A 20,488-nucleotide genomic window follows, 5' to 3' on the forward strand; every position below is an offset into this window, starting at 1 on the left:
GTTTGCAGGTGACATGATCCTCTACATAGAAAACCCTAAAGACTCCACCAGAAAATTACTAGAGCTAATCAATGAATATAGTAAAGTTGCAGGATATAAAATCAACACACAGAAATCCCTTGCATTCCTATACACTAACAATGAGAACACAGAAAGAGAAATTAAGGAAACAATTCCATTCACCATTGCAACAAAAAGAATAAAATACTTAAGAATATATCTACCTAAAGAAATAAAAGACCTCTATAGAAAACTATAAAACACTGGTGAAAGAAATCAAACAGGACACTAATAGATGGAGAAGTATACCGTGTTTATGGATCAAAGGAATCAATATAGTGAAAATGAGCATACTACCCAAAGCAATCTAGAGATTCAATGCAATTCCTATCAAGCTACCAACGGTATTTTTCAGAGAAATAGAACAAATAATTTCACAATTTTGAAATACAAAAAACCTCGAATAGCCAAAGCAATCTTGAGAAAGAAGAATGGAACTGGAGGAATCAACCTCCCTGACTTCAGGCTCTACTACAAAGCCACAGTCATCAAGACAGTATGGTACTGGCACAAAGACAGAAATATAGATCAATAGAACAAAACAGAAAGCCCAGAGATAAATCCATGCACCTATGGACACCTTATCTTTGACAAAGGAGGCAAGAATATACAATGGAGAAAAGACAATCACTTTAACAAGTGGTGCTGGGAAAACTGGTCAACCACTTGTAAAAGAATGAAACTAGAACACCTTCTAACACCATACACAAAAATAAACTCAAAATGGATTAAAGATCTAAATGTTAGACCAAAAACTATTAAACTCCTAGAGGAAAACATAGGCAAGACACTCTCTGACATAAATCACAGCAGGATCCTCTATGACCCACCTCTCAGAATATTGGAAATAAAAGCAAAAATAAACAAATGGGACCTAATTAAAATTAAAAGCTTCTGCACAACAAAGGAAACTGTAAGCAAGGTGAAAAGACAGCCTTCAGAATGGGAGAAAATAATAGCAAATGAAGCAATGGACAAAGAATTAATCTCAAAAATATACAAGCAACACCTGGAGCTCAATTCTAGAAAAATAAATGACCCAATCAAAAAGTGGGCCAAAGAACTAAACAGATATTTCCCCAAAGAAGACATACAGATAGCTACCAAATACATGAAAAGATGCTCAACATCACTCATTATCAGAGAAATGCAAATCAAAACCACAGTGAGGTACCATTTCACACCAGCCAGAATGTCTGCTATCCAAAAGTCTACAAGCAATAAATCCTGGAGAGGGTATGGAGAAAAGAGAACCCTCTCACATTGTTTGTGGGAATGCAAACTAGTACAGCCACTATGGAGAACAGTGTGGAGATTCCTTAAAAAACTGGAAATAGAACTGCCATATGACCCAGCAATCCCACTGCTGGGCATACACACTGAGGAAACCAGAATCAAAAGAGACATGTGTACCCCAATGTTCATCACAGCACTGTTTATAATAGCCAGGATATGGAAGCAACCTAGATGTCCATCAGCAGATGAATGGATAAGAAAGCTGTGGTACATATACACAATGGGATATTACTCAGCCATTAAAAAGAATACATTTGAATCAGTTCTAATGAGGTGGATGAAACTGGAGCCTATGATACAGAGTGAAGTAAGCCAGAAAGAAAAACACCAATACAGTATACCAACACATATATATGGAATTTAGAAAGGAGGTAACAATAACCCTATATGCGAGACAGCAAAAGAGACACAGATGTATTGAAGTCTTTTGGACTCTGTGGGAGAGGGCGAGGCTGGGATGATATGGGAGAATGACATTGAATCATGTAAAATATCATATGTGAAATGAATCACCAGTCCAGGTTTGATGCATGATACAGCGTGCGCGGGGCTGGTGCACTGGGATGACCCAGAGGGATGGGATGGGGAGGGAAGAGAGAGGGGGGTTCAGGATGGCGAGCACATGTACACCCATGGTGGATTCAAGTCAATATATGGCAAAACCAATACAATATTGTAAAGTAAAATAAAGAAAGTAATTAATTTTAAAAAAATAATATAAAAATCACAACTGTCTCTGAACATGAGAATTGTTTGAGGATACATGGCTGTCATAAAGCTAGGTCACTATAAACACACATCATTTGCTTCCATTGGAAGTGAAGAATGGCTATTAAGGTTTTGAGGAAATAAACACTGGTGAGTTTTCTTTTTAAACCAAGTGGTTGATTGGTGAGAAGAATTACCAAATACCTGAGGGAGAAAGTATATGTCAAAGATTGCAAAGGAGAAGACTACATTTCATACTCATTATGTATCTTGAATTATATCCTTATAAAAAAAACAAGCATCCTCAGTATTAGTATGTGTGTGCCGAGTCTCTTCAGCCACGTCTGACTGTTTGGCTACCAACTGTAGCCCACTAGGCTTCTCTGTTCATAGGATTCTCCAGGCAAGAATATTGGAGTGGGTTGCCTTGCCCTCCTCCAGGGGATTTTCCTGACCCAGGGGTCAGACCCACATCTCCTGCATCTCTGGCATTGCAGGCAGACTCTTTACCACTGAGCCACCAAGGAATCCCCCAGCGTCAGTACATAGACCTCCCAAATCTTAGTCCCAACATGCTTTTCTAGTTTTCTTCCCTATTCTTTCTCTCTGCCTCAACCAGATTTATTGCCATACCTGGGACATTTTAGGCACCAAACTAATAACTGTAAAAAGAAAGGAAGGGAAGGAAGGAGGGATGGAGAGAGAGAATGAAAAAATGAAACAGCAGATCAGTTCAGTTCAGTTGCTCAGTCGTGTCCGACTCTTTGCGACCCCATGAATCGCAGCTCGCCAGGCCTCCCTGTCCATCACCATCTTCCAGAGTTCACTCAGACTCACGTCCATCGAGTCAGGGATGCCATCCAGCCATCTCATCCTCTGTTGTCCCCTTCTCCTCCTGCCCCAAACCCCTCCCAGCATCAAAGTCTATTCCAATGAGTCAACTCTTCACATGAGGTGGTCAAAGTACTGGAGTTTCAGCTTTAGCATCATTCCTTCCAAAGAAATCCCAGGGCTGATCTCCTTCAGAATGGACTTGTTGGATCTCCTTGCAGTCCAAGGGACTCTCAAGAGTCTTCTCCAACATCACAGTTCAAAAGCATCAATTCTTCAGTGCTCAGCTTTCTTCACAGTCCAACTCTCACATCCATACATGACTACTGGAAAAACCATAGCCTTGACTAGACGGACCTTAGTCAGCAAAGTAATGTCTCTGCTTTTGAATATGCTATCTAGGTTGGTCATAACTTCCTTCCAAGGAGTAAGCGTCTTTTAATTTCATGGCTGCAGTCACCATCTGCAGTGATTTTGGAGCCCCAAAAAATAAAGTCTGACACCGTTTCCACTGTTTCCCCATCTAGTTCCCATGAAGTGATGGGACTGGATGCCATGATCTTCGTTTTCTGAATGTTGAGCTTTAAGCCAACTTTTTCACTCTCCTCTTTCACTTTCATCAAGAGGCTTTTTAGTTCCTCTTCACTTTCTGCCATAAGGGTGGTGTCATCTGCATATCTGAGGTTATTGATATTTCTCCTGGCAATTTTGATTCCAGCTTGTGTTTCTTCCAGTCCAGCGTTTCTCATGATGTAATCTGCATATAAGTTAAATAAGTAGGGGGACAATATACAGCCTTGACGTACTCCTTTTCCTATTTGGAACCAGTCTGTTGTTCCATGTCCAGTTCTAACTGTTGCTTCCTGACCTGCATACAGATTTCTCAAGAGGCAGGTTAGGTGGTCTGGTATTCCCATCTCTCTCAGACTTTTCCACAGTTTATTGTGATCCACACAGTTAAAGGCTTTGGCATAGTCAATAAAACAGAAATAGATGTTTTTCTGGAATTATCTTGCCTTTTCCCTGATCCAGCAGATGTTGGCAACATGATCTTTGGTTCCTCTGCCTTTTCTAAAACCAGCTGGAACATCAGGAAGTTCACAGTTCCTGTATTGCTGAAGCCTGGCTTGGAGAATTTTGAGCATTACTTTACTAGCATGTGAGATGAGTGCAATTGTGCAGTAGTTTGAGCATTCTTTGGCATTGCCTTTCTTTGGAATTGGAATGAAAACTGACCTTTTCCAGTCCTGTGGCCACTGCTGTTTTCCAAATTTGCTGGCATATTGAGTGCAGCACTTTCACAGCATCATCTTTCAGGATTTGAAATAGCTCAACTGGAATTCCATCACCTCCAATAGATTTGTTCGTAGTGATGCTTTCTAAGGCCCACTTGACTTCACATTCCAGGATGTCTGGCTCTAGATGCGTGATCACACCATCGTGATTATCCGGGTCGTGAAGATCTTTTTTGTACAGTTCTTCTGTGTATTCTTGCCACCTCTTCTTAATATGTTCTGCTTCTGTTAGGTCCATACCATTTCTGTCCTTGATTGAGCCCATCTTTGCATGAAATGTTCCCTTGGTATCTAATTTTCTTGAAGAGATCTCTAGTCGTTCCCATTCTGTTGTTTTCCTCTATTTCTTTGTGTTGATCACTGAAGAAGGCTTTCTTATCTCTTCTTGCTTTTCTTTGGAATTCTGCATTCAGATGCTTATCTCTTTCCTTTTCTCCTTGGCTTTTCGCTTCTCTTCTTTTCACAGCTATTTGTAAGGCCTCCCCAGACAGCCATTTTGCTCTTTTTGCATTTCTTTTCCATGGGGATGGTCTTGATCCCCGTCTCCTGTACAATGTCACGAACCTCATTCCATAGTTCATCAGGCACTCTATCTATCAGATCTAGGCCCTTAAATCTATTTCTCACTTCCACTGTATAATCATAAGGGATTTGATTTAGGTCATACCTGAATGGTCTAGTGGTTTTCCCTACTTTCTTCAATTTGAGTCTGAATTTGGTAATAAGGAGTTCATGATCTGAGCCACAGTCAGCTCCTGGTCTTGTTTTTGTATAGAGCTTCTCCATCTGAGAAAGAATATAATCAATCTGATTTCGGTGTTGACCATCTGGTGATGTCCATGTATAGAGTCTATCAGCAGATATAATCATGGCTTAAATGAAGTCATGCTATCATGCTCCTTCCCTCTATGAAATCCTACTCTAAGTAAAGGATCTAATAGATTCAGATCAAACTGTCTTTAAATATGGCACGAGAAGCTTCTAACTAGCCTAGAGCAGTGGTTTTCCACTCTGGCTGCACATTAGAATCTGAGTCTGTGTAGCCTCCTGGGCCTCCCTCATCAAAGATACACATGCTCTGTACAGTAATGGTTTGTTTTTCTAGCCCCTCCCTCTTGCTAGGATTTCTAAGGACTTCTATCTTGTTCATGGTTGTATTCCCAGCCTTTAGCACAGTGCCCAGCTTCATTCCATCAGTGTTTTATGAGTATTTACCATGTGTTAAGCCCTGTGCAAATAAATAGGCTCTCAGTGAACACATCTCGGATGCATGGATGAATGGAGGTATGGATGGTGGCTGGATAAATAGTGGATGGGAGATGGATAGATAGGTGGATGGACTGAGGATGGATGGATGGATGGTGCTGAGATGCATGGATGGTACCTGGTGGACAACTAACCACTGCCCAACGGCTCAACCCAGAGTAGTCTGAGGCTCCCTCATCCTCTTCTCCTCCCTTTCATTCCAGACTGTCATTTCACTTTTCTGAAAGCCTTTTCGTTTCAATGGAGCCATTAGATGTTCCCTCTCGGTCCTCAGGCAACAGCTAATAGTTTCCCTCCCTTCTGCCGCCCAGCTGAATCCTGAATCAACACCAGTAAAGTGGGTGTGAACGGAAGGAGACTACATGATTCGCTATGATTTACCCCGGAGTGTGTGCTTTCCTCTCCTCCCTGCCTCCCTCCTCGCTCCTCTTCCTTGCCCGCTCCCTGGGAACTGGTTCAACCGGAGCACCGGCAGTGCTCGGCATCTGCCCCCGGGGCCGGCAAGACGCAGCCGAGGAGGCGGGGCGCGCGCGGGCCGCGCCTTCGCGCCCGGGACGCCGGTGCGGGGCGGCCGGCGCGGCGGGCGCGCTCATGAGGCCGCCGCCGGGCGGAAGGACGCGGAGCCGCGGTCTCTCGCTGGGAGTCCTCGCCCTCTGCGTGGCCGCCGCCCGCTGTCTGCAGAGTAAGCGCGGGCCGGGCTGGGCCGGGCGGGGGGCGGACCATCCTGGGTAGGGGTCGCGGCCACCGGCCAGCGGGGCGGGGCGCGGCCTGGAGCGGGGAGCGGCCCCGGGTGCGATCAGAGCCGGAAGCCGCCGGGGGAGAGCCGGCTGCCAGTGGCCCCTCCGCCTCTGCGTTCTGTATTCCTTTTTCTTGGAATAATCCAGCTGCGGCCCTGGCATCCTTGATCCCGGCGCACGCGCGCCCCGCCCCTGCTGTGGGGACCCCCCCTCCCTCCGCTGCCTTCTCGTGTCCCCAGCGCTGGTCCCTGGTGCTTTAGGCCCCCCACCTCTTAGAGGAACCCGCAGCAGACCCTCTCAAAGAGGAAAGGGGGTCGGGGCCGGGGTCGGGGTCTGAACTCCTTGGGCTGGAGATGGCCCTCACCGCTCTCCCGCGGGCGCAGGGTTCAGATGGCTGGATCCCAGGGACCCAGACCACAGATCAGAGCGCAGCTGCACCTTCTCATTTAGTCATTCCCCTTTTGATCACTCCCATTTTACAGATTAGTCATCCGAGGTTTCCAGAATGACCAGCGCAGGGCCGCGGGCGGGGGAGGACCTCTAGGAAGAGCCGCTGCTTACTAGGCGCCTTTGCGCTTACTGTCCCCAGGGCTTGACGGCACGTCTATCATTGAATCCTCAGAGCAACTCTATGTACAAAGTGCCACTCTTCTGATTTTGCCTTAATTTTCATTGGAGTGTAGTTGCTTTACAGTGTTGTGTTCGTTTCTGCTGAACAGCAAAGGGAATCAGAAAGTGCCGCTCTCATGCCTATTTCACAAGTGAGGAAACTGAGGCACAGCTGTCGCCACCTAGACAGTCATAGAGTTAGTATTTAAACCTGGGTTAATGTGGCACGGTTGACCTTTACACCTCTCCAGCTACAGCCCAGCTTCGAAGGCTGCGAATCTCAGGAACCCACAAAGACTGGTAGGGACCGTGGGCCTCTGGCTGTCTGTGGAGCAGGAAGTAGGTTAGTCCATGAGATGAGTGGGTGCGTCTGGATCGCAGTGACCTTTCCTATCATTTTGCACCCCTACAATGTGTTTCCAACCAGACACTCTCACGTAACATCTGTACGACTGTCCCTGACGTTCAGGGTCAGCCGTTCACCACAGTGCGGATTCCGTGTGTTCACTCACTCATTCACAGGCCCCTCTGCTTCCAGGAAGCAGGCGGCAGTGGCACTGGGGATTCTGTGGTTCACAGTGTTGCCCTCAGACAAGCAAACAAGAGTGCTGGCTGGGAGTGGCCAGTCCTGAGAGGAGGGAGTGCCAAAGTTCTGGAAGCTCTAGAGGCTCAGAACCCAGAGGTGGGGAATTAGACCAAGATTCCCAAAGGGAGCTGTGCCTACCCAGTGACAGATAGACAGAGCCGCCCAGGAATGGGACAGTGGGCCACAGGGCATCCTAGATGAAGAGGAAACGCATGCAAAACCGGGAGGAAAGGTCACCGTTTTGCAGATCTCCATTGAGGAGCGACTTCTGCAGAGCTGTAAACTGCAGGAAGGCAGGTCCCTAGCACTTGCCCACTGCCAGCCGGCATCTGCCCTGTGCCCCTGCCTGAGGGGGGCTATGTTTCCAGGCTAGCCCGCATGATGTGTGGAGGGGGGCTCCACCCTCTCACCAGCTCCCTCCACTCTCTTCTTCTGCAGCCTCTGCCCAAAGCCTCCACCCAGAAAGCCAGATACGCATCACTGACAATGAAGCCTGCGTGAAAGCACGTGCCACAAGCTCACACACACACACACACACACCCTGCATGTGAAGCCTTTTCTCTATGAATGAGACTGTTATGGACCAACGCTTGTGTCCCCAAAATTCCCATGTTGAAACCCTAACGCACAAAGTGATGGTATCTGGAGGTGGAGCCTTTGAGAGGCATTAGGTTTAGAGGAGGTCATGATGTTGCGATCCCCTGACAGGGAGGAAGAGACACCGGAGAGCCCCCCCGTCTTGCTGCCTCGGGAGGACACAGCGAGATGGCAGCTGTCTGCAGGGAAGGAGAAGAGTCCTCCAAATCTGCCAGGACCTTGATCTTGGCTGTCTCAGCCTCCAGAGCTATGCTCCTTAAGCTGCCCAGTCAATAGTATTTTGTTACAGCAGTCTAAGCTGACTAAGACAGAAGTAAAAAGTGCTGATGTCATAAATACCCCCAAAATGTAGAAGCAGCTTTGGAACTGAGTAATGGGTAAAAGCTGGACAAGTTTTGAAGTACATGCTAGAAATACAGACTCTGAGGGCCGTTCTGGTGAGGTTTTGGATGGAGATGAGGATCAAATTGTTGGACAATAAGGAAAAGGTGATCTTTGTTAGAAAGTGGCAAAGAACTTGGCTGAGCTGTGTTCATGTTCCAGAGTTCCCGTTGAAGGAGGAGCTTGGAAATGATGAAATTAGATAATTAACTGAGGAGATTCTTAAGCGAAGTGTTGAAGGATCAGCTTGGTTCCTCCTGTCTGCTTAGAGTAAAATGCAAGAAGAGAAAAATGACTTGAAGAAGGAATTCTTAAGCAAAAAGAATAGGAACTTAAAGATGTGGAAAATTGTCAACCTGTCTATATTTTTTAAAAAAGAGCATGTTCAGAAGAGAGCACAGAGATTGTGACAAACCACTGTTTGATAAGATTAGCCTGGGTGTGAACCATGGGCCTAATCAGCCCCCCAGAAGAAACAACTCCAGTGTAACTGCAGGGGTGAAGACAGAGGGAAATGAGGGGAGGCCACCGGACTTGATGGATGTATCGCTGTCTAGCTGTGTATGCTATTTTTCAGGATAAGATAAGAATGAAGGCAATTCAGCCAGCATCAGAGTTATCTCCTTGGTTTCAAATGTGAGGGGAGGGGGGCGGGGTATTGGTTTCAACAGGCAAAGCGGAGGCTTTGCTGAGCCCCCTGGGGGCCTGGGGGTGTCCAGCGGAGCTGCAGGGGTGAGGTGACCCCTGCGTCAGTGGGTCCTGAAGGCAGAGCCTGGCACCACAGAGGATTATGAGTGAGCCTTAAGGCCTAATGGATTTACCTTGCTAGGTTTTGGACTCACCTGGGACCTGTCACTCCTTTCTTCCTTCTGATCTCTCCTTCTTTGGAATGAGAGTGTATATCCTATGCTTGTTCCACTGCATTTTGGAAGCACATAACTTAGCTGGTTTCCCAGGTTCTCAGCTGGAGAATAATTTTCTTTCAAGAAGAATCATACCTCAAGTCTTACCCAGTCTGATTTATTATAGATGAGACTTTAGAGTTGAAGGAGAAATGAGTTAACTTTTGGAACTGTTGGGATGGAATTAATTTTTTTTTTCTTTCTTACTCAACTATTTATTCAGGCATTCAGCAGATTGGGTGAGGCCCACCTACTTTGGAGAGGGCATTCTGCTCTACTGTCTTTTTTTTTTAATTCATGCAGGAATTCATTGCATGAATTTTGGGGGACCAGGAACAGAATGTTATAAACTAAATGTTTCTGTCCCCCCAGAAAACCATTATGTTGAAGCCCTAACTCCCAATATAATGGTATGTGGAGGTGGGGCCTTGAAGGGGCAATTAAGTTTAGAGTTGAAGTCACGAGGGCAGGACTTCTGTGAGGGGGTGGTGTCTCTCTAAGGAGAGAAGGACCACCGATCCCGCTCGCTGCATATGATAGTTCAGCAGGAAGGTGCCCGTCTACAAGCCAGGAAGAGGGCCCTCAGCAAGAACTGAGTCTCTTGGCACCTTGACCTTGGACTTTCCAGCCTCCACAACTGTGAGGAGTAAGTATCTGTTGTTTGGGGCCCTGGTTCACGATATTTTGTTATAGCAGCTCAAGCTGACTAAGACAGGGCCTTAAAAGCCCTGAAAGCTGGCAGGTCTCCTTCACCTGGCCGGGTGGAGTGCTTTTCCAGGACCTTGTTATCTCCGGTCTCAGCTCTCAGCACCGGAAGTTAGCCATCAGGCCTCTGAGGATCAGTGCCCTACTCATCTGGACGCAGATGATCCAAGACTCGAGTAGGAACTCCTTGGGTTTTTTCGTTGTTGGTTGGTTGTTTTTAATTGAAGTACAGTTGATTTACAATGTTGTGTTAATTTCTGCCATACAGCAAAGTGATAGTTATATATATATATATATATATATATATATATATACACATATATATATATATATATACACATATATATATATACATTCTTTTTTTAATATTATTTTCCATTGTGGTTTACCCTAGGATATAAACCTATATAGTAGGACCTGTTGTTAAGTAGAACAATTTAGTTGGTGGCCTGAGCCAAGCCAGCTTGCTGCCTGCATTTCAACCCCAGCTTCTAAAAAGCAGCCTGCTTCCCTAGCACACACCCACACCCACTCACACACGTGCACACGTGAACATACACACAACTATTTCGCATCCCCGCTTTCCCAGGGTAGAGCCGTGGTGGAGGAGCTGGCCCTGCTGAGTCACTCCTGGCCAGAGCCCAGGAGAACGGAGGAGAGCCGGGGCTGGGGCTCAGCCTGGGGACCAGTGGGGAGGCCGGGGCGACCACAGCTGCGTGGAGCCAAGGTTCTGGCTTAGCTGGAGGTGGTGTAGGGTGGGCAGGAAGGGAGAGCCAGCCTAGGGAGAATCCCTGGGGAGACTCCAGGATCCATCACCGTAGGATACGGCCTCGCTGGCACCTGCTCGGCCGTCCGTGTTGGCACACGAGTATTGTTACTGAGCACGTAAGGTGCACTCCGCTGACCCAGGCGAAACCAATGGATGAGGTGTGGGCTCTCTCTGATTTATAGACAATGGTCTTTTTTTGTTTGTTTGTTTACGTCCCCTTTTTATTCTTTTTTTATTATTTTTTTCACTTTACAATATTGTATTGGTTTTGCCATACATCAACATGAATCAATAAACATACCCACCCACAAGAATGGTGCTTGGGTATGCTTTTTAAAAATGCAGTAAAAAATGGAATCATACTGTGCTTGTTACTCAGCAGCTTACTTTTTATAGCAATCTTTTTTTTAGCTCTGTCCACATTGATAGCCGAGATCTTGCCCATGCCTCTCAACTATTAATACTATACGTATGTCCTATCCATTCTTCTTAGCTAGCCCGTCCTGAGGGACATGGCATCTTGTGGCTGGCAGCCCTTCCCATGGGGAGAGCAGAGCCCTGATACGGGGTGAATGTGGCGCTGCTGCTGTGGCATCGTGTGGAAGGCAAGCCAGGCTGACGGGTGCCCTCTCCTCACGCCTCCCCTGGGGGTGGTGCTCAGAAATGCCGGGGCTTACACTGAAGTTATTGAGGGAGGGGCAGCATCACCAGAAAGTCACCCTAATGGCTTCATCCCTGGTTTCCAAGACAGTCCTGAGGCTACGCTGTGCTGGGCTGGGAAAGGGCTGCAGTCAGGAGACCTTCCTCTCTCCATCGTCCCCGGGACTTCAGGCCACTTATTTATTCTATCTGCTCTCAGGCTTTCTTTCCTTGTAGTACTCTGATGTATCTAAACTCACAGTGCATATTATAAATCAGTAGCTTTGCTGTAATCTCTGTGGCCTGGACTGAATTTGAGTTCTTCCCAAGAGAACGCGTGTTGCTTCTGTCGGTCACAGTCGGCAGGAAGCATTCTCCTCCTTGGAGGGTGGGATGGAGAAGCTGAGGTTGAGTCTTGTAGGATGAGCAAGTGCATACAGCAGGACGGGGTGGAGAAGAGAGCTCCAGGCATACAGCAGGTGCTCAGAAGCTAGGAGGACAGATCCTCATGGTGCCTGACACAGTCTGGGCATGCTAAGTGACAAAAGCAGTAAGGGTGTTGCCTCAGCAAGCACTTACTGGGGATTTAACTGGTCCCCCATCCGAAACCCGCTGACCCTGCACCCCCTTAGCCTGTGCTCTCAGGACCCTCGTCTGCCTGCACCTGGGTTTTTCCTAGGACACAGGCTTGGTTTAAGAAAGTATTTATCTATCCAGCAGAAATGGGAATAGGAGAGAGGCACAGTTGGCAAGTACAATGTTGGGCAATGATTTTCTCCTATAACTGGTTTGCCAGGCTGGGAAGGCACCAATCAGCCCTAAAGGGACACGCCAGACCGTCAAGCGAGCACAGAATATTCCTGCTGCTCACCATGGTCCAGGAAGCTCAATGGCCTGCCCCTAAGGAGGCACATCCCTGGGGGCAGCTCAGGCTGATACCATCTGTACCCCAGAGGAACCCCACGGCTCTGGGGCATCCCGTAAGTCCCCTGCTGGGAAGGGCAGGGCCCGAGGTCTGGTCCCAGTGCTGGCAGCAAGCCCTGTATATTAGTTCACCTTCCTTCTCTGAGCGCACAGGGCCAGGAGAGTGGGCTGGGTTTGTGGTTCTCAATCGGGGCTGCATGTAAGAACCTCTTGGAAGGCTTGCAAGACCTACAGACGCCTACCCCGCTCCTTCTTGTCTCAAGGAAACACCCTGGCAGGAAGTGTGTGCCTTTCTCCCATCTTCCATTCTCAGAACATCTACCACTGTGTGCAGAAGAGTCTCGCTTCTCCCTTACTGGTAGTTTAATCCTGACAAACCCACGGACATTCTGCCATCAGGCTTAGGTCAGGAGACAAGAATGTTTCTCTTTGAAGTTTGGTTTGGTTTAGTAAATGGTTCCTGAGCACCTAGTGAGGAAGGGGCACTGTGCCAGGGGCCAGGGACACCCAGCACAGTCCCTGAAGCTGGGATCACATGACCCGGCGGGGAGGGTCGGGTCCCACCTGGACGTTCAGTGGTCAGATGCTCGGGGAGTATGAGAGACGCATTCAGCTGAGAGCTGGAAGGTGGCTTCTTGAAGCAGCAGCCTCGAAGTCATAGTAGGAGGAAGCCAGGTGAGCGGGGAGGAACAGGTTCTGAGCAACAGGAATAATGAGCACAGACACGGCAACACCGTCTTCTCGCCCTTGAGGCCAGTAGCCGGTGGCAGTGCCTTAGTTAAATGAGGTTTTTCAGCCTTGGTCAGTTTCTTCATATTCAATCTGATAAATTGTCTAGAGAAATGTAATTGGGAAAGTCTTGGATCTTAGGTGCCAAGAGTAGTTCCTCTGATAGACCTACAGCAGCGCCGGGGGTCAGGAGGAAGAGGTGAGTCCTCCACAGCGGACCCTGCCGGGGACCCCATGGTGCTCCCCGCGGCATGCTGTCAGCCCTGTGGCAGGGTTCCCAGCCTAGGCTCACTGTGGGGCTGGGGCACATTCCTTTTGAAAGCCAGTGCCCAGAAATGGGGCACCAGACCCTCTCTCTCCTCCACCATCAAGCAAGCCCTCCACATTCTCTGGGATGGGCAGCCAGGGGTCCTTCAACAAGAACTGGTTCCTATATGCAGGTAGACTGTCAGCTCAGCTCGAGCACCTCAGTCTGAGTGAACCGTCCATCACATCGTACCCTGCCGGGGTGCCGGCAATCCGGACTGACTGTGTGCTCGCCTGCTCCTTCCAGTGGGGGAATAGACACTCCCTCCCTGAGCCTGAATGGAAAGCCCACTGGGAGCTGCACCGTACAGGCTGATTGGGCCTGGCAGAGGAGGGGACATTCAGGATGGACCCTTCCAGTGAGCAGAAACCTGAGAACAGGGAGGGTGATGTGAGCCGAGTTACAGAGGAGAGGCCGCAGCGGAGAGTGGGCCACAGTCTGTTCAACAGCAAGTGGGGAGAGGTGACTAGTCTTGGGCAATGGGGCAGGAAAAGGAGGGTGAGGCCAGGTTTCTTGGGTCTTTCAGAGAAGACACAGCCAGGTGGATTTAGGGAGATTACTAACAATAGCCTCCAGCCAACGAAGAGAAGAAAAGCCAGTACCTCCCAAGTGTTTACAGTTGTTTTTTGACAATGAGACAACGATACCTATGACTGCTTATCGATCACATGCTTTGTGCCAAGCACATTAACTGCTGCCTTCCGTGCATGCTTGCATGCATGCTAAGTCACTTCAGTCATGTCCCACTCTTTGCGACCCCATTGACTGTATAGCCCAAGAGTCTCCTCTGTCCATGGGGATTCTCCAGGCAAGAATACTGGAGTGGGTTGCCGTGCCCTCCTCCAGGGGATCTTCCCAACCCAGGGATTGAACCTGTGTCTCTTATGTCTTCTGCATTGGCAGGCGGGTTCTTTACCACTAATGCCACCTGGGAAGCCCTCTTCATAGTAATCCTGCCAATGGGGACTATTAGTCCCCATTTTATAGATGGGGAAACTAAGGCTCAGAGAGATTGAGGGACTTGCCTAAAGACCTTCATTCTTTCATCATGTGTTTATGGGAAGCCTACAGTGCTAGGTACTGTACCAGGCCTTGGGGATCCCATAGAAAACAAGGCAGACGAGCCCCCTGGGTTCGTAGCTGACAGTTGATCTAGGAGGATGGACCATTAATCAAGAGGAATCACAGCAGGGGATTTCCCTGGTGGCCCAGTGATTGAGACTGCAGTTCCACTGCAGGGGCAGGATCGATCCCTGAACGGGGAAGGGTGGCCGTGTGACGCGGCCAAAAAAAGAAATTACAACAGACCAGGTTAAGAGAGGAACACGGAGCTCTGGGAACCTGGAGCTGGAGCCCCCTGGCGCAAAGAGACTGCATAAGGCTCCCTGGAAGAAGTGATGTTTAAGGACCTGTGGGCTGGAGAGGGGCTGGCCCTCAGTCTCACTGAAGGAGAAGCTGTGTACTCTCACCGCGGTACCCTGTCACTCATGCATGTGAACTGTCTTTTGCCCACTCTGCACCCGTCTCCCAAGTGCCTTCAGGCATCCTGGGAAGTCCTCCCAGAAGAACTGTTGGAGGTCAGAGCCTAATCTCCGCCTTCATGCTCCTGTTGCACACACGTTTCCACAGAAGTGTCTGAGGAGACACCTCCCTCCCAGTTTCCCAGGCCCACCATAAGTCCTGCAGCCCAGCTCTGCAAAGGGTAAACCCAGGGGCACCTCACTCTCTAAGACTGAGCAGGGGCAGGCCTCCTGCCCTTAGCCACCTCCGCCATACATGGCTTTCTCAACCTCCAAGTAGAAACACAACAGTGATGTGACTGTAGCCTGTGGCTGTCCCGAAAAGTGTTCAGCTTTCCAGCAAGGATGGCTCTTGCTTAAGTTAAAAAGATTCTAGAAGGAATTCCACAGGGAGGAAATTCAGGTCACCCAATTCTTGCCATACTTCTGCAAGTGAATCACAGAATACAAATGCTGATTCAAGTTCTAAACCTGTTATGCAATTTGAGCTGAAAGAATGAGCCTCCTTCACTCAACACTCCAGCTCCCAGCCTCAGCTTTACTGCCTCAGTCCCTGGTACAACGCCAGCTTCCGCTTACATACCCCTGAGGATGGGGAGCTCACCACCTCAATAAGCATCTTCAAAGAATTCTCTTTAATAAAAGAGAAATTATCTGTAAAGAAAATAATATTTACTTTAATATTATTGAATGGTCACCAAATGTTAGAAACTATGATAAGCTCCTTATATGTATTGCCTCCCTTAAACTTCATTCAGACTTCCCAGGTGGCTCAGTGGTAAAGAATACTCCTGCCAATGCAGGAGCCACAGGGGATGCAGGTTTGATCCTTGAGTCGGGAAGATCCCCTGAAGGAGGAAATGGCAGCCCATTCCAGTATTCTTGCCTGGAGAATCCCATGGGCAGAGGAGTCTAGCAGGCTACAGAACATAGAGTCGCAAGGAGTCAAAGAGTCAGAAGAGACTTAGCCCGCACACAAACATTGAGAACCTTTGCTTTACAGAGTTGCAGGGGGTGAAGGCGGCAAAGGAAGTTGCTTAGCTCACCTGTTCCTCCTTCCTAACCCCAAGCATGTCTAGAAATAGGACTGGATACAATCAAATTTGACTGATGCCAGAAAGAGTCCATTTCCCCCAGAAATCTTGCTGAAAGGCTGTCACGGGGCCTCAAGCATTCCTTTTCACACAATGGCCCTTCATTCTTTTGGTTTAGGCATTGTTAATGCCCAATTGGGTCTGCACTTCAGCTGCTAAGCCTTTAGTGTGGATTCGCTCAGTGGTTTTCAGTTTTGGCTGCACACTGGGATCACATAGGGACTTTTAAAAAGCACAGAGGCTTTGGTCTCACCCCTAAAAATTCTGAACTCACAAGTCCAAGATAGGCTTTTTTAAAACTTCCCCAAATGGTCTGATATTCACAGATTGATAATAACTAGATTAGATCAGGTGGTTCACCTTGGTCCAGCCTCCTGTGACTAGGGAAGTGGGTTTGCAGGGCCTTCTCTACGGGGCTCTGAGAAGAGGTTGGGTGGCACTGTTTGGATGCAGTGTAGTTGATTAGCCAAGTAGTGAATGGTGGACTTGCGTGTGGCATGTGTGACTCTCGGTTGGTGCTCCATCAGGGTTAGACCCTTTCACTTCCTTCCCAAATGCTTATTGAATGAGAGGAGACTGGATTAAGTCCGGATGAAAAATCACCAAAGGGAGCTCCTCTGTGCCCTTGGGATTGTTCCTGGTGCTCAAGCGCTCTCATTCACATGTGTATGGGCTTTTTAAAAGACTGAAGCACTGAAGCCAAGCCGTGATGATCCTTAGTTACAAATGAAGAAAGGATGACTCAGAGAGGGAGGAGATTTTCACAGTCGCCCAGATAGGGCATGGCGCAGCCAAAACAAGACTGGGGTCTTCAGATTCTGGGGCTTCCCCAGCCAGCATCTTGCACTCCTCTGCCACCCTCTGCCCCCACAGGCAGGTGTGCCTTCTGGGCATCTGGAGAGAAGGGCAGCATTTCCATTCTGCAGTCAGAGAGGAAACTGAGAAGAGACCCAGGTGAATACAGTGGCCCAGAAGCCACTGGGCGTTTCAAGCAGGAAAGGGTGCTCTGCAGTGTTCCAGATGGACAAGGTTATCTGCTGGGAATGAGGAGAAATTTGGAGGTCTGGAGAGATTGGGGAAAATTGCTCATAATAATCATAGAGAAAGAAGGAGTGAATTTACATGAGAAGTACAGTAAGACAGTCTGGAGGACCATCTCAAGGGTGCACTGTGCTCCGTTGCTCTGGAGACTGTCTGCTGTGGACTTTGTGCCGCCATGTTAACTGCTCAGGCCTGAGGTCTGGGCAGAGAGGAAGTGAAAAACGGTTGAACCAGGGTGAAGGTTTTCAGGCACAGATGATGAAAAGAGAGAGGCCGCTAGAGTTTGAAGAATCTTGGCCAAGGAGAGGGAGGAAGTTCTTGTAGATGAGGGTGCTGGAGGCATGGGGGCTGATGCTGGACCTCACGGCAGATTTCTGCCTGTTGGAAGAATGAAAAGGAAAGTCTGAGGGGAACAAAGCGCTCACATTGACGAGGGTGGACCAAACTCAAAGGTACAGGAATTTTCTGGAGAGGGTGGAGGAGTGATGGTCTAAACCAGTGGTGTCCAAAAAAAGTATGTGAGCCACACACACACAAGCCACGTAGGTCATTCTAAATTTTCCAGTGGTTACCTTAAAAAAGAAAGAAAAAATAAAAAAAGAAACAGGCACGATTAATTTTAACAATATATTTTGTTTTACCTAATATGTCTAAAATATTATTTCAATGTATAATCAATACAAAAATTATTAATGATCTATTTTACATTTTGTTTAACATATCTTAATACATTAAACAGAATCTTCAAAGTCTCCCAAATCTGGTGTGCATTTAACATTTAGAGCACATCTCATTTCAGACTGGCTAATTTCAAATGCTCAGTAGGTACTGTGATGTGCAGCTCCTGTCTCAGAAGGCCCAGGCCTAGACTCCTGCTTCTTGTCACATCTGCCTCCCAAGTCTGTACCAGTGCTGAGTCATGTGCTTTGCTGGGAAATGAGAGAGCTGTGGAGCGGTGAAGGGAGGGCTGGGCTCCAGTCCTCTTCTGCTCGGCAGGAACTCGGACACATATCATGCCTCATCTTTTTCTTTCTTTTTTTTTTTTAATGAATAAATGTACTGCTGGTTTAATAAGATTCTGCTCTAAAACATTCTGATCACAGACTATCTTTTAAATTGAGGTATACCTGATTAGCTTTAGGTATTATGATTCAAAACTTTTATAGATTATATTCCAATTATAGTTTAAAATATTGGATATATTCCCTGTGCCATATAATATATTCTTGTAGCTTATTTATTTCATAATAATCGTTGTATCTCATTCTCCCCTACCCCATCTTGCCTCTCCCCACTTTCTTCTTCCCACAATAACCTCGAGTTTATTCTCTGTATCTGTGAGTCTATTTCTGTTTTGTTATATTCGCTAGTTGGTGTAATGTTTTAGAGTCCATATATAAGTGATAACATACAGTATTTGTCTTTCTTCGTCTTACTTATTTCACTAAGCATAATACTTTCCAAGTTCATCCATGTTGTCCCAAATGGCAAATTTTCATTCTTTTTCAGGGCTAAGTATTTTTCAATATAAACTGTGCATTTATACCACATCTTCTTTATCCATTCATCTGTTGATAGCCACTTAGGTTGCTTCCATATCTTGACTATTGCAAATAATGCTTCAGTGAACATTGGGGTTCACATATCTTTTCAAATTAGTGTTATTGTTTTTTTGGATGCATACCCAGGAGTAGAATTGCTGGTTCATATAGTGATTCTATTTTTAGTTTTTTGAGGAACCACCATGCTGTTTTAGATAATGGCTCTACCAGTTGACATTCCCACCAACACTGTACAAGGGTCCCCTTTGCTCCACATCTTACCAATATTTATTTGTAGTTTTTGATGAGGGCCATTTGACAGGTGTGAGGTGGTTGGTTCTGATTTGCATTTCCCTAATTAGCCGTGTTGAGCATCTGATTTTCATGGGCCTGTTAGCCATCTGCCTGTCTTCTCTGGAAAAATGTCTATTCAAGTCTTCTGTATACTTTTTAATTGGATTCTTTGGGTTTTCTTTTTATAGTGAGTTGTATGAACTGTTTATACATTTTGAATATTAACCCCTTATTGGTTATATCATTTGCAAATATTTTCTCCCATTCAGTAGGTTGTCCTTTTACTTTGTCAATGATTTTCTTTGCTGTGCAAAAGTTTTTAAGTTTGATTAGATCCTATTTGTTTATTTTTGTTTACTTTACCTTAGATTTTAAAAAATGTTGCTACAATTTATGTCAGAGTGATCTGCCTATGTTTTCTTTTAGGAGTTTTATAGTTTCAGGTCTTACCTTTAGGTCTTTAATACATTTTGAGCTTATTTTTGTGTATGGTGTGAGAAAATGTTCTAATTTCACATGTATCTGTCCAGTTTTTCCAGCACCATTTACTTAAGAGACTGCCTTTTCTTCATTGAAAACCATAGTTGCATGGTTTTATTTCTGAGCTCTTGATGCTGTTCTGTTCATCTTTGTGTCTATTTTTTGTGCCAGTACTACACTTGTTTTGATTACTGTAGCTTTGTAGTATAGTTTAAAATCAGGGTGCATGATACTTCCAGTTTTGGTCCTCTTTCTCAAGATTGTTTTGGCTCTTCAAGGTCTTTTGAGTTTTCATACAAATTGATGATTTTGAGCTGTGGTGTTGGAGAAGACTCTTGAGAGTCCCTTGGACTGCAGGGAGATCTAACCAGTCTATCCTAAAGGAAATCACTCCTGAATATTCATTGGAAGGACTGATGTTGAATCTGAAACTCCAATACTTTGGCCACCTGATGTGAAGAACTGGTTCATTTGAAGAGACCCTGATGCTGGTAAAGATTGAAGGCAGGAGGAGAAGGGGATGACAGAGGATGAGATGGTTAGATGGCATCACCGACTCGATGGATATGAGCTTGAGTAAATTCCGGGAGTTGGTGATGGACAGGGAAGCCTGCTGTGCTGCAGTCCATGAGGTTGCAAAGAATCAGACACGACTGAGTGATTGAACTGAACTAAACTGAACCAATTTTAAAATTATTTGTTATAGTTCTGGGAAAATTGCCATTGTTTTGATAGGCATTGCATTGAATATGTAGATTGCTTTATATAGTATGGACATTTTAACAATATTAGCTCTTTCAGTCCATCTTATCATGATATATATTAAAAGATACTTAATAGGATTGTTTCCTTAATTTTTCTCTGATAGGTTGTTGTTAGTGTATAGAATTGCAACAGATTTCTATGTATCAATTTTGTCTGTGCAATCTTATCAGATTCATTAATGAGCTCTATAATTTTCTTGGTGTCATCTTTAGGATTTTCTATGTATAGTATCACATCTTTTGCAAACAGTCACAGTTCTACTTCATCCTTTCCAATTTGGATTCCTTTTATTTCTTTTTTCTTTTCTGATTGCTGTCACTAGGACTTACAATAGTATATTTAATAAAAGTGGCAAGAGTGGACATCCTTGTCCTATTCCTTATCTTAGAGGAAATGCTTTCAATTTTTCATC

General features: G+C 46.3%; 1 protein-coding gene across 2 annotated transcripts in view; it reads left to right on the plus strand.

The window, feature by feature from the left end:
• Positions 1-5,935: 5,935 nt before the first annotated feature.
• VSTM5 (V-set and transmembrane domain containing 5) overlaps positions 5,936-20,488 on the plus strand; it is a 31,746-nt gene continuing 17,193 nt past the window's right edge. Inside the window, exon 1 of one of the 2 annotated variants that reach the window (XM_040256485.1) lies at positions 5,936-6,138. In XM_040256485.1, coding sequence (XP_040112419.1) covers positions 6,048-6,138 — 91 coding nt within the window. In that variant the 5' untranslated portion in view covers positions 5,936-6,047. The remainder of the gene's footprint in view (positions 6,139-20,488) is intronic. The other variant, XM_040256484.1, reaches the window with a different exon arrangement.

The sequence above is a fragment of the Oryx dammah genome, unplaced genomic scaffold, assembly GCF_014754425.2.
Source record: "Oryx dammah isolate SB20612 unplaced genomic scaffold, SCBI_Odam_1.1 HiC_scaffold_15, whole genome shotgun sequence".
Lineage (NCBI taxonomy): Eukaryota > Metazoa > Chordata > Mammalia > Artiodactyla > Bovidae > Oryx > Oryx dammah.